Consider the following 14,332-nt stretch of genomic DNA (forward strand, 5'->3'; position numbering starts at 1 on the left):
GCCTGTGCTTCCCCCTAATATAGTCCCAAGTCAATATCTGCTTAGGAAATCGCCTAGTGTTAATCTGCATCGCTATTTGTACTTGTTGTGAATACGCAGGCCACAAGAAGTAATTAGGTGTGTTTTTTTATTTTTTATATCACTTTTACTCAGGACATGCTAGCTGGCAACAAAGGATTCCATTCATTATGCTAAGCTAAGCTAGTGCCGACCCTGTCAAACTAAAACAATGCATGCACTGAGACAAAAATGCATTTGCCCACCTATCTAAATGTAGGAAAGAAGGTGAATAAGCCCTATTTAAAAAAACGGTGGAGTGTTCCTTTAACTCTTTCCCCGCCAGGTTTTTTTTTTTAAAGAAAAGCTGCCAGTCAGCGCCAGGATTTGTGATCATTTCCACAAAATTTTCATGGCCTCCAGAATATTTTGTTGTATAACTATCTAAACAAAAAGCTGAGAAAATAATCCGGATCGGATTCAGAACAATGATCTAAACAATGACCGAGTCCATCAACACCCCCAAAGCTTCACGGTCCTGTACCTGGTCCTGGGTCGACATTTCTCTCCGTAACGTTGATTTATATGCTGTTTAATGTTTGATGATCGCTTTATCTTACATGTGCGTAAGCAATGCTTCTATCGCTTGTTTCTGCTTCTTCTTCATCTGTGTTTTGATACATATATTTTGTACTCTATCAGAAAATGCTAATAGCGCGCCATATAACGGTGAAAACATGGATTGCCAGAAAATTCCGTCACTGGCAAGGAAGCGTCGTCTCATAAACGATGGAAATTCAGTCATTGGCGGGGAAAGAGTTAATAATCAACTATGTGGGTGTCTGAAGGTGAACGTACTTATTTACAAGGAAGGTCTCTGTTCTACCATTGTGTGTGTGCCGGCTGACTATAATCAGTCAGACCATTCATTCTCATCGAGTTCTGAGTCGTCTTCCGAGTCGCTGTACTCCACGGCTATGCGGCGAGAGAGGATAGTGGCCACGTCATTCCCCACCGGCTCTCTGTTAGCCTGCTGTTCCTGTTGCTCCTGTACTTTCTTTAGCTGGATACCTGAACACACACACACACAAATCATGTATAGTAGCCTATACAGTACACAGGGCCAACCTGTTTTGTGCATATCATTGACACTCTTAAAATCTTATATAGTAGCTGAACAAAAAAAGCATTAAAAATGACTTAAATTAATCATGTGACTCCACATAGACATCTACATTTACATCCAAGCTACAATATTAATCAAATTTGGTTAATCAAAATTCCAAATATGTACTGTATCGTGTCTTTGTGAATGTGCACTTGTTTTGTATTTTATAAAAATTGCAAATTATATATGATATAAAAGACACATGCGCTTAAAAAGAGAACACTTTCATGACTGTTTCTTAACACTTAAGTACACTTTTATAATGTCAAATTAAAGGTTTTAAATTCAAGTACATTTTAAATAATTGTCTTTAAATAATATTTTGTCATGCTTTAAAGAAGTACTTATTTTGATTTGTTGACTAATATACTAAAGCACACGTAAATTGATTATAATTGTAACGGTAGTGTGATATTCCATATTCCCTTTAAAGAAAATAGATTTCAAAAACTTCATAATTCAAATGTGTAATTTAAAAATGTATATATAGAAATTACGTTAAAAAGTATATTTTAGTTTACCATAAATGCTTGTCAGTACATTCAGCAGTACACTTTAATCATATTTAAAAGACTATAGAAATAATTATGAATTGACATATAAAGATGTACTTAAGTTTAGTCAAGATCAGCTAATTGCATTTAATATAAATTTACAATATATTACATTTTCATTTAATTGCAATTAAGTGTACGAAAACATTACATTCAGTTTAAACTTAAGTATATTATTTCATTAAAGGGATGGTTCGGAGTAAAATCAGCCTAGGGTCCTTTGCACCATGACCTCGAGTCAAACACCCCCCAGAAGCCTTTTTCCCTTGGTTGAACATTATTAAAGTTAGAGCTTATTTAGAGAGATCAGCCGGATGACTTAGTGCAGGCGCTAATGGATCCAAGGCTGTATCTCGTAAATTACCCCACTAATAATGCCCAGAATGGTACCAAACTTCTACAGTCGTACAAATAGGTTCTGTACTCATAAAACGAGGCATTGGAAAGTTTGAGAGTACATCAGGAGTTTATTTAAATAACACTTGCCTGACGGCTAATGCTACCGCTAAAAGCATGTAAAAGTCCTGGCAGAAAGCGATGCATGAGGATGTAGTGTAACAACGAATTATTATTTTTTCCGAAGTGTTAACAATTTAGTGTTAACTAATAATTGTTGCAAACTGGTACAACCAACAAAATATTAGTGCATTCCTGGAACTGGGCATCGTTACACTACATCCTTACGCATCGCTTTCTGACAGGACTTTTACGTGCTTTTCCCAAATCACTGAACTAGTGACGTCGACGTCCGGGTTAGCGGTAGCATTAGCCATCAGGCAAGTGTTATTTAAATAAACTCCTGATGTACTTACAAACTTTCCAATGCCTCATTTTATGAGTACAGAACCGTACGACTGTAGAAGTTTGGTACCATTCTGGGCATTATTAGTGGGGTAATTTCCGAGATACATCATTGGATCCATTAGCGCCTGCACTAAGACATCCGGCTGATCTCTCTAAATAAGCTCTAACTTTAATAATGTTCAACCAAGGGGAAAAAGGCTTCTGGGGGGTGTTTGGCTCGAGGTCATGGTGCAAAGGACCCTAGGTTGATTTTACTCCGAACCATCCCTTTAAGCATCCTAAATTGTACTTGTTTTTCACAAGTGTACTGTATACACTGTAGTCATGTTAATGTACAGTTGTCCTGTTGATGTGTATTAATATGCAGAAAGCACTGGACTTACCCATTCGTATTGCTGAGAGTAGGTCACTGCGAGCGTCTGTGACGGGCTTCAGACAGCGTCTCCGTCCCTCTCCGACTGCAGCGGGATGAGGTGGAGGCGCTGGAGGAGGAGGAGGACCTGAAACCACTCCGGGAGGAGGGACAGGTGGAAGAGGACACCGTAGGGATGATGCGATTGGTCCAGGATGAGGAGTAGCTGGAGGTGAGGCGAACGCCGTCTGTGCTGAGGGAATGAGGAGAGCCACTGGAGGAGGCGGCGGGCCTGAACTGGCATAGTACTCCATCATACTACAACAGAGACAGAGAGAGGCTGAAAAATATAGTATTTGGAAACCTCTCCAAGTAACCTCTACATGGACCAGCATACATGGTCATTGGATAGAGGCTTTGGACTATTAGCATGAAAGTCTGGTCCACTTTGTAGCTTTTTCCAGTGCTCACTGTATCATTCCAGCAAACCTTGTAAATGCAAAGGGTGTGTTCACAGTTGGCATGTTTAGTTGGATTAAAACGAACCCTGGTGCGATTGCTCTGTTAGTGCGCTTCATCTGAATAAGTGTGAACGCTGCCATCTGGACCCTGGTGCACCAAACAAGTGGACCGAGACGCTGAAAAGATGAGTCTCTGTCCGCTTCCAAACGTCAAAGACATGTAAACCAACCAAAAACAGGACATCATGTCACAAGGTGCGATCCGTCATAGCTGGCGATGTTGCTCATCACAGTCCAGTTCAGGCATCAGAACCGTGTCAGCAGATCTGTGTGTGTGTGTGTGTGTGACGGAGGGATTCCTGACGCTGTTTTGACTCCTTTACACATTTTATAATCTCTTCACGAGTTCTCAGCTGGTCAAAATACCATTATATGTAGTTACGCACACACAACGAGCGCATTTAGCCCAGCACACAGCATTGTTTTGGATGTTCGGTAAGATCCGTCACAAAATATACTAAATAAAAGCCGACCAATCAGGTTGTGAACATATCCCTCCCTATGCCTTTAGATTCGGTGTTAAAATGCCAATGTGAACACTAAGCGGACCAGGACTACATGTTTTTATTTTTTTTTGGTCTGAACCAAACAAACCGAATTACAAGTGTGAACACACCTTTAGTTTACAGACCAATTTGAAATCTTGTTCCAGATTCATTTTGAGATCTGAAACTGGCAATTTGAGCCTGCTCTAACACTTCATGAACAGTATGCAATATTCATCACACGGTTAGTGAATGAGTTGTGGGTAGTCCTCGGGAATGCTGTCAAAAGCCCATTTCACACTGGACACGCAAGCAAGTGCATATTTTTTTCAACTCCCATGTTATAAAGTTAGAGCAGCATTTACACCCCTTGTATTTTAAAAAGTTACTTATTACGTAAATAATTTTAAAAGAGTTAAAAGAATATACTTCAGTGCTAACTAAATGTAATGTTTTCGGACATATAACTGCATGTCAATTGCAATTAAATGAAAATGTGTGATAGTTTAAATGCAATTAGCTGAACTTTAGAGTGCTCTTTTGACTCATTTAACCCTTGTGAGTCCTTATAGACATTTTTGTCTTTTTCAGGCTTTCAGCTTAGTTTTTTTGATAATTTTGTCTGTGTTTTTTTTATTGGAATTTTACTATTTCACCCCCTATTTCCTTTAATAAATCTATTTTACACTAATAACACCAAATAGGGTTTCACTTTATTTTGATGGTCCCTTTAACACGTTCTGTTGACTATAAGTAACGTTGCACCTACATGTCTACTAACTCTCATTAGAGTGTTAGTAGAGTATTAATAGACTGGTAGGGTTAGGGTTAGATTAAGTTGACATGTAGTTGCAAAGTTACTTATAGTCAGTATAATATCTGTTGAGGAGCATCACAATAAAGAGTTATCAGATATTAAGCAGACACTCTACTAATACTCTAATAAGAGTTAGTTGACATGCAGTTGCAAAGTTACTTATAGTCAACAGAATGGGGCCATCAAAAGGGACCATCAAAATAAAGTGTTACCCAAAATAGTTACACTCAGGACCTTAAGGACAAAAATGTCAATGTTAAAAATGCAATTTTTAATCCCAGTGCCATTTAACTATAAAATTATGCAGTCTTTGTTAATAGACTTTCATTCTGTTGGCAAGGCGTCAAAATTAAAAATTGTACTATTTTCTTTTTTTTCTTTTTTTTTACCAGATGGTGAAATTTTCTCAGGTTTGGCCTATAAAGCAAATACCCACTTTTATCCTTCTACATATAGAGCCAATTGGATAAATGATATAGCTATAGTTGTGTGGGTGTGTTGGTGTGTATGTCAGAGTGTGGTTTGTATGTGTGTGATAAAAAAAATTGTGTGTACAGTGTATATAAGTACAGTTTTTTTTAAATATACTCGTAAGATCTGAAGTACACTACAAGTGCACATTCAATACAATTAAGTGCACTTCCAAAATGCACCATAAAAGCATATAACCACTGTGTTTTGGGTTTTTTTAAATTGAAGAAAAAAACTGCAACAGAAAGTTTTGCTACAGATAGTTGTAGACTAAAGTTGTAGCTTAAGTTGTAAACTATATTTATCATATAAGCTACACTAAACAGCATGTTACATGGCTTAACATGGTTATATGGTGTGTACGGGAGGCGGGACAGTATCGCATCACAGTGGACTATGCTGGCAATTGTAAATGAAAGCATGTGACGGGTCAGTGTGCAATGGGTGCCTGATGCTTCGCCTCTGCGTACGCGTCCAGTGTGAGACTAGACCAGCACTAATAGCATGGAAATTTCTGACAAATTCAGACACAGAAAACTACAATATCTTGTTTATTTAAAATAGCCGAGTCATGCATTTTTGCTATTACCCATAGTCTGTTGGTGGAAGCGTGCCGGTTCCATTGACTCCATTTTCCCGGGGCAGGAACTGTGGAGGAGCTGGATGTAAAGCCACTCTGTAACCTCCATCAGCAGCCACAGTTACCCCCGCAGGCCCTCCGATGCTGTGGTACTCGTGCTCCACCCCTCCATTAGCGCTCCATGATGCTGTCTCCACGGGATGAGCTCGCGCTGGAGCGTGGCATGCTGGGACTGGGTAGTCGGAGTTGTTTGGATGTGGTCTGTGGAAAAGAAGATTTCATGCAAATCCTGCAATAATGATTTCTGAGGAACCGAATCATAAGAAATCTAGTTTACTTCATTAAAAGAATTACTAAGTACTTTATACAAATATACACTTCACCGGTCAAACGTTTGGAATAATTCAAATTTAAAAAGTGCCACACCATCCTTCAGAAATCATTCTAATATACTTATTTGGTGCTCAATTATTAATAATGGTTCTTAAATTTATCAATGTTGGAAACAGTTTTGGCATTTTTGTGGAAACTATGATAGATGTATTTACTGTCACTTTTGATCAATTTCATGTGTCCTTGCTATATAAAAGTATTCATTTATTATTATTATTCAAATTATTTTTTAAATCTTACTTACCCCAAACCTCTAATTGGTAGTGTATCATGGTTTCCACAAAATATCATCATATCAGAATGATTTCTGAAGGATCATGTGACACTGAAGAGTAATGATGCTGAAAATTCAGCTTTGATCACAGGAATTAATTACATTTTAAAATATTCACATAGAAAAGTTATTTTAAATGTTAATAATATTTCACAATATTACTGTTTTTACTGTGTTTTTGATTAAATAAATGCAGCCTTGATGAACACAAGAAACTTCTTTCAAAAACTTGTGAAAGCAAATACCTGCACACAGTTAAATGAAAAATGTAATATATAAATGATTTATCCATGCAAATAATATATATTGTATATATATATATAATTTTGAATGCTTCGAAATTCTTGTATTGTATCCTTGTGCATATCATGCCGGTGTGTATTTTAATCTTAATGTTTGCATTGCATTGTCCCATTCACTTATTATATTACTAAGAACATCAATGTAACCATTAATATTATTATTTGAGTGATGAGTTGAACATTATTTTGTAGCAATGTGATTAATATGGCATAAATATGGTTTAAAATATCAGACCTGTACTCTGGAGACAGCGAGTCCTCAGACGATACACCCCTGCGAAGTGTATGATGATGACGATGGTCCGGCCGTAGCTCTTTATCAAGAGCCATCATGTTCCATTCCTGTCTGCGGTTATGAGCCTTACGAACCTTCTTCACCTCACGAGGCAACGTCCCATCAACACCCCGCTTCTGCTCCTGTGCCAGAAGATGTAAATGATCTGAGCTTTTAGCTTGTAAAAACTCGTTAATTCTGAGCAATATCATTTTCCTCTGGGAGAGTATCCAGTTTTCACTCAAAGGAACTGTGTGTGAATAGGTCAAATAAGCCAAACTCATTCTGCTGCAAACCCAACTACATTTGCAAAAACGTTACCAGAGACATTATAGACATTCAAAACATTCAAAGGAGTGATTATTTTACCCTATGTTTCCTCTTCTCTTTTCTCTTGTCTTCTGTGTCTTGAAGCATTTTCTCCTTCCACAAGTCAAAGAAATATGAGGGGTCTGTGTAGAACTTAATTCCATCAATATGATCATCCCTGGATCAAACAAACAAACAAACAAACACAACTCATTTATACACGATAAACATCTTAAAAGGATAGTTCACCTAAACATTTAAATTCTGTCATTATTTACTCGCCTTCATGTCGTTCCAAACCCGTAAGACTTTCGTTCATCTTCAGAACACAAATGAAGATCTTTTTGATGAAATCTGAGAGATTTCTGTCCCTCCATTGACAGCTACACAACTACCACTTTGATGCTTCAGTAAGTTCATAAAGAGATCGTAAAACTAATCCATATGAATTGAGCGGTTTAGTCCAAATTTTCTGAAGAGACTCGATCGCTTTATATGATGAACAGATTGAATTTAGGCTTTTATTCACACACCAGTGGTAAACAGAAGCTCAAGCATGTTCGCTTGATGTGCAAGAACCAATGAGGTTCATTCTCGTGTTACGCATCACGTTTGAGCTTCAGCAAGAACCAATGAGGTTTGTTCTCACGCATCAAGCCGGTTCGGTTGAGCTTCTGTTTATGTTCGCTGATCAATGTTTAAATGTGAATAAAAGTCTAAATTCAATCTGTTCATCATATAAAGCGATCGAGTCTCTTCAGAATATTTGGACTAAACCGCTCAATTCATATGGATTAGTTTTACGATCTCTTTATGAACTTACTGAAGCATCAAAGTGGTAGTTGCGTAGCTGTCAATGGAGGGACAGAAATCTCTCAGTTTTCATCAAAAAGATCTTCATTTGTGTTCTGAAGATGAACGAAAGTCTTACGGGTTTGGAACGACATGAGGGCGAGAAATTAATGACAGAATTTTAATATTTGGGTGAACTAACCCTTTAATATATATAAAAAAAGGATGAAAGCACACACACACACAAACATATCTGGTTCACTATCTTTGTGGGGACTCTCCATAGACGTAATGGCTTTTATACTGTACAAACTGTATATTCTGTCCCCTTATACTAACCCTAGCCCTAAACCTACACATCACACACACACACACACACTAACCGACCCCTAAACCCCTAAAACTTTCTGCATTTTTACATTTTCACTTTTATTTCTGTATGATTTATAAGATTTTTCCTCATGGGAACCTCATTTTAAGTCCCCATGAGTCTGTGTGCATTCAGGTGTAAGTCCCCACCGGGATAGAAAAACATGTACACACACACACACACACACACACACACACCTGTAAGCAGACAGTATGTTCAGAGGTGGAGGTTTGTCGCTGGTGTTGTACATCTCTGTGATGGGGTTCGGAGTGCTGCTCTTTGTCACCGCCTGCTGGTCTTGAACAGTACAGCTCCTGAACGCTTTACGCATGTTAATGTCCTGAAGTGATACTGTGCCAAAAAAAGGAAACAGAGAGATTATTACACAAAGTACATCAGTTATCTCTATAGGCACACAATATCTGCTCTCTACATAATTAGAAAACACACCATTTACAAAGTTATATACATTCCCTATATTATCTATGAGTTGTATTTTTTGATGTTATAATAGTTCCATTTAACACATTTACCATCTATTTGACAGATTTTCTAAAAAAAGGATAGCGAAAAAATTGTTAAAAATAAACTGATAATCAACAGATTATGCCTGGGCATGTCCATCATTCATGTATGATGCTATTAATATTTCACTGGTACTGGTTTAATACTATCGTTGGGTTAACCTTACTTTGAAATTTTAAGCAATGTAACTTGCATGTCGTTGCTTACCACAGAGAGTCATTTTTATTCATCAATCATTTATTGGTACAAATTTTGTTATAATTTAAAAAACAACAAATTAAATGAGAAACACATGATTAAAGTCGCATGAAATGTAAGTTGAGAGAGTCCTTTTTTCCCTCTATTATGACATATGGAAAAATGTAGGGCGGGGCTTGATTTGATTGGATGGTGGTGGTTTGCTATTGGTGGATCTCATGTGAGTGACAGGTTGCCCCGCCCTCACATCAGTAAACACAACATGATAATAATAATGATGTGCACGGATAAATCATTTATAATAAATACTGCGATATTTCATTAAAAAGAATTGTCATTTTAATTTCATGGTGACATTAAAATACACCCAAGAAAGGAGATCCACGGGTCATTCTGAACCGTATATCCTGTTAAAAAAAGCATGCCGCCCCCCCTCTGGTCAAGTGTATGTCATCCTTGACCTTTGACCTTTGACTGACCTTCCTCCACACTAGAGTCCAACTCAGTGACCTTGACTGCAAGACGGTCTATGCGGTCCTGTAGAGAATTAGCACGCAGGTAGAATGTGTTGGCTTCATTAAAGAGCTCACCAAACACGTCCTCGGCATGTTTACCTGTTGAAGATGGGAAAACCAGACAGAACATCGGAGATGAGCTTTGAAATAGTCCTTTAGAGAATGCAGAAAACATCAGCAATGATGCAAGCTGAGGCTAAGCTATGCGCTCAAGGGCACAACTTTTATTTACAATCTTCAACATTACAGTATGTCCACTCCTATATAATTTTGGTGCATAATCGAATATACTGGAGAACGGCAACACAGAAATATTCACTCCAAATCAAATGATGTGTGTCTCATTCCATACATGCACACAAACACATATTACATGCTCAGCCACATAAAGATGCACACACACACACACACACACACACACACACACACACAAACAGGCGCACACATCTTTGTGGGGACTCTCCATAGACTTAATGGTCTCTATACTGTACAAACTGTATATTCTATCTCCTTACACTAACCCTACCCCTAAACCTACCCATCACAGAAAACTTTCTGCATTTTTACATTTTAAAAAAAATATAATTTAGTATGTTTATTAACCCATTTCCCTCATGGGGACCGCTGGCTGGTCCCCACAATGGAGGTGATCTCAGGTTTTACCATCCTTGTGGGGACATTTGGTTCCCACAATGTAATATAAACCAAAACACACACACACACACACACACAGGAAATTGCAGGCAACATGAATTCACCAATTCAGGATCTCTGACCCCACAGAACATGCACACACTCGGCGTCCACATCTGTCGATCTCTCTCTGCACTTGATGGGATTAAGCTTTAGAGCATTTGCTGGAAGCCAGCGAGCAAAAAGCATTGTTATCTCATCTCATTCCGTCTGTTGATTTATAGCGTGTCTGTGTTAAACAGAACTACTTGCATATAGATTCAACTATATTATGATTTTAACCAGAACGCTAAACTGTGTTCTCAGAACAAGGCTGTTTTGAATAAATGTCAGGCTGCATATGTTTTTTTTATTTTTTTATTTATAAATGTATACAATTAATTATTTATACTACTTCTAATATATATATATATATATATATATATATATATATATATATATATAAAAACCTTCTCAAATTAGTGTCAATGCAGAACATTGTGACTTTTTGTTATTGTTTTTTAGGCAGTATTGGTAGAAATGTTTAATTGTTTTTTTTTTTTGCTTTGCTTTGCTTTGCTTTGTTTTGCTTGTTTTGTTTTGTTTTGTTTTGTTTTTTGTTTTGTTTTGTTTTGTTTTGCTTTGCTTTGCTTTGCTTTGCTTTGCTTTGCTTTGCTTTGCTTTGTTTTGTTTGTTTTGTTTTGCTGTCCAGCTGTTTGTGTAAATTATCAAATGATTATTGAAAAGAAAACATTGCTATCAGAAAATAAGCATCCATATTACATGATGGTATTGTAAAGGCACCTTAAAAAATCTAAATCTATTTCAGCCCATCTGACACGATCGAGTGGGTCTTACTGAGGCTGCTGAGTTGGCGTATGATGGCAGAGAGCGTGTTGTTGGTCACACACTCCAGCTCATTGCTGATGGTCTCAGGTAAAGCTCCTCTGCACAGATGCCTTGGCTCGATGTTTCTCCTGACCAGTGGCATGGCTTCACCTCACCCCACACACACACACACACACACCCCAACAAACCTCAGCACCTGGAAGTACACAAACACAGTCAGTTAGACCAAATATCCTCACACATCATTCACCATGTCACATAATGAAGACTTAAAGGAACACGCCGACTTTTTGTGACTTTAGCTTATTCACCGTATCCCCCAGAGTTAGATAAGTCCATACATACCCTTCTCATCTCCGTGCGTGCCGTAACTCTGTCTGACGCACCCACCGCTAGCCTAGCTTAGCACAAAGACTGGAGGTAAACGGCTCCAGCTAGCATACTGCTCCCAATAAGTGACAAAATAATACCAACATTTTCCTATTTACATGTTGTGATTTGTATAGTCACAGCGTGTACAAATAACAAGGTCACATGAGACTCAGCCATCTTCTAACCGTATACATACTGGGAACTATATTCTCAGAAGGCGAAGCACTGCTACATGGGAGGATGATTAAGTGTTTAAGTCCCAAAAAGTCGGCATGTTCCTTTAAATATGAACCTGACAGATTAAAAGTGCCATTAATAATCCAATTTAATATAATTTATGTTAAAAATGAATCAATATAAGGTAATGACCACTACAGCTGTCAAGAGGACACCACAGAGAAAAGGCCAAATTCTCTCACACACACACACACACACACACACACACACACACACACACACACACACACACACACACACACACACACACACACACACACTCAAAAAAAAAATGAGTACACTTTATAGTTTTACAAAGAATACTACTTGTGGAAATAATATACTTTAAAAAAAAGGCTTAAGTGAAAATTGAATGTAATGTTTTTGGACACTTGATTGCATGTTAATAAATATATTTTAATGTAATTTCTATTGAAACTTGTATGACATCTGTAATGATGACATTTAAAACACTACAGTTAAATTATAATCAAAAACTTCACATGATTAACTTAGTATGTTAATCAACACATGAAAATAACAGTAAAAACATGACAAACAAATATTAAAACACATTGGTAAAACTTTTAATTTGACATTATTACAAAGTGCACTTTTTAAAAGAGTCCTCAAGTTTGGTAAACAGTCATGAAAGTGTACTGTTAATTTACCTTTTATTTAACTAATATTATTTTATGTGCAAGAACAATAAAAAAATAGGCCTACTTTTAAGATTTGAAGTACACTACAAGCGCACATTAAAAACAATTAAGTGCACTTATTTTTCATAAACATGAATATATACAGTATATAAACACCTCACCAGGTAATTTCAAAGCTTGCATGTGTAATGTTAGTTTCATTCTGTGGCCTACTATCCACACACAAGTAAGGTAACTGTGTGTCACCAGAAGATTATACAGGGGATTAAGTTATTAGATGCGCACGCGCACACACACACACACACACACACACACACACACACACACTGCTCTCTGGATTACACCCGCTGTCACATTAACTTCCAATGACACATTTGAGAGAGAACACTGCTAGATGCATCAAAAGATTTGACACATTTGTTACTCTTTAATGCATGAAACTAAGAATGTGTGTAGAATAAAATGAATGATCTTCAGCTACTATTAAATCCTCAACATATATACATCTTCCTGCAGAATATATCAGTGCTGAGACATGGATGTTAGTTTATTTCAATCCAAGGTTTGCGTTATTGGCTATTTTATATATAACACAGGTTTGAAGTCACATTCCCTGTCTCATAATAGTTATATTTAGGTTTCGGGTTTCAGGAGAAACTAAGCACAAGTGTCATCGCTCATCATCTCTTGGTTAGCGACCAGTCAGGCTAGCAGGCTTGTGGAAAGGTCCATTAACTCAAATGAAAATCAATGGCTCACTACTCAACAGTGCTCCATTTCACTAGTAAAAGCGCACAATATCACATTGTACTACATGACACTAATTATCTGTTAATAACAAAACAAATGAGGAAAACATATTTATTTCATGTCAACTCTCTGAGAGATTGACATGGTTATGGATGTGGGGTAATGTATTTTGTATGTAACATACATGATAAACCCCGTAGTAGATCGATACAGGTGGAGCTGGGGAGGGTGGAGGGTTTCTGAAGCAAGCAACAATGCCCGGTATCTGAGTGTTGAGCAGCGAGCCTCAGCAACCAATCAGCTGCACTATAGATAACATGTGATCGCTTGCCTGTGCCTCACCATTTCATGACAGAACTTTGTATTTCTGTTCAAGTAATTGCAAGCTACAGTTAAAATGATTAAATACCTTATGCCATTTGAAATGCAGATATAGGTGTAGAAATGTGACAAACAAGTAAAATACTAAATCAGCAATATATGGGGTTTAATTATATGCCATCACCAGAGCCAAACAGAGAATGTAGCTATACAAATAGTATAAGAAATTACTCGTGTTTCTTTTCTTTTTTAAAGTTGTATTTATTTATTTATTTATTTATTTTAATGTGCCATGGTAGTAGCATGGTATTTTTGAAGTACTGTACCATGTAAAAATCAACATCATATATATGACAATAATTCCATGGCATCACTAACATCCCTGTACCATCACCAGTACTTTCTGTAAACGGAACTGGAGTTGGCAAAGCGCTCTCAACTCCGAAACGCTGATAGATATTAAAGTTGAGGAATTAATTAATTACTGTATCGTCCAGCATTAATGACGCGCTGCTCCACTGAATAACACATGAGTCGCGTCGACGCTGACACTACGAGAGTTTATTATAGCGGACAATTAATCTCCCAACCCCTGCCCTAAATAAACATGTAAGATTAGTTATATTATAATAACGAAGCACTTCACAAAGTTTTGAGTATGTATTTCAAAACATGTTCGCTTACCAAAAGTGTCTTGAATGCAGACGCACGTCAGATGAAACGGAGGTCTGGTCACTCTTCCATCACGGCATCGCATTAGGGCGGGATTATCATGTTGATTGACAGTTC

At 37.4% G+C, this 14,332-nt stretch overlaps 1 protein-coding gene across 1 annotated transcript; it reads right to left on the minus strand.

Annotated features, from left to right (window-relative positions):
* Window positions 1–355: 355 nt before the first annotated feature.
* wasf3a (WASP family member 3a) lies at window positions 356–14,332 on the minus strand. Its single transcript, XM_084115764.1, has 9 exons — window positions 14,228–14,332; window positions 11,232–11,418; window positions 9,666–9,800; window positions 8,661–8,814; window positions 7,362–7,479; window positions 6,954–7,135; window positions 5,759–6,010; window positions 2,907–3,193; window positions 356–1,068 (listed from the first exon to the last, which is right to left on the minus strand). Exons 2-9 carry the CDS (start codon window positions 11,362–11,364, stop codon window positions 911–913), a joined length of 1,419 nt encoding a protein of 472 aa, XP_083971890.1. The 5' UTR covers window positions 11,365–11,418; window positions 14,228–14,332; the 3' UTR covers window positions 356–910.

The sequence above is a fragment of the Abramis brama genome (genome assembly GCF_963993115.1).
Source record: "Abramis brama genome assembly, chromosome: 5".
NCBI lineage: Eukaryota > Metazoa > Chordata > Actinopteri > Cypriniformes > Leuciscidae > Abramis > Abramis brama.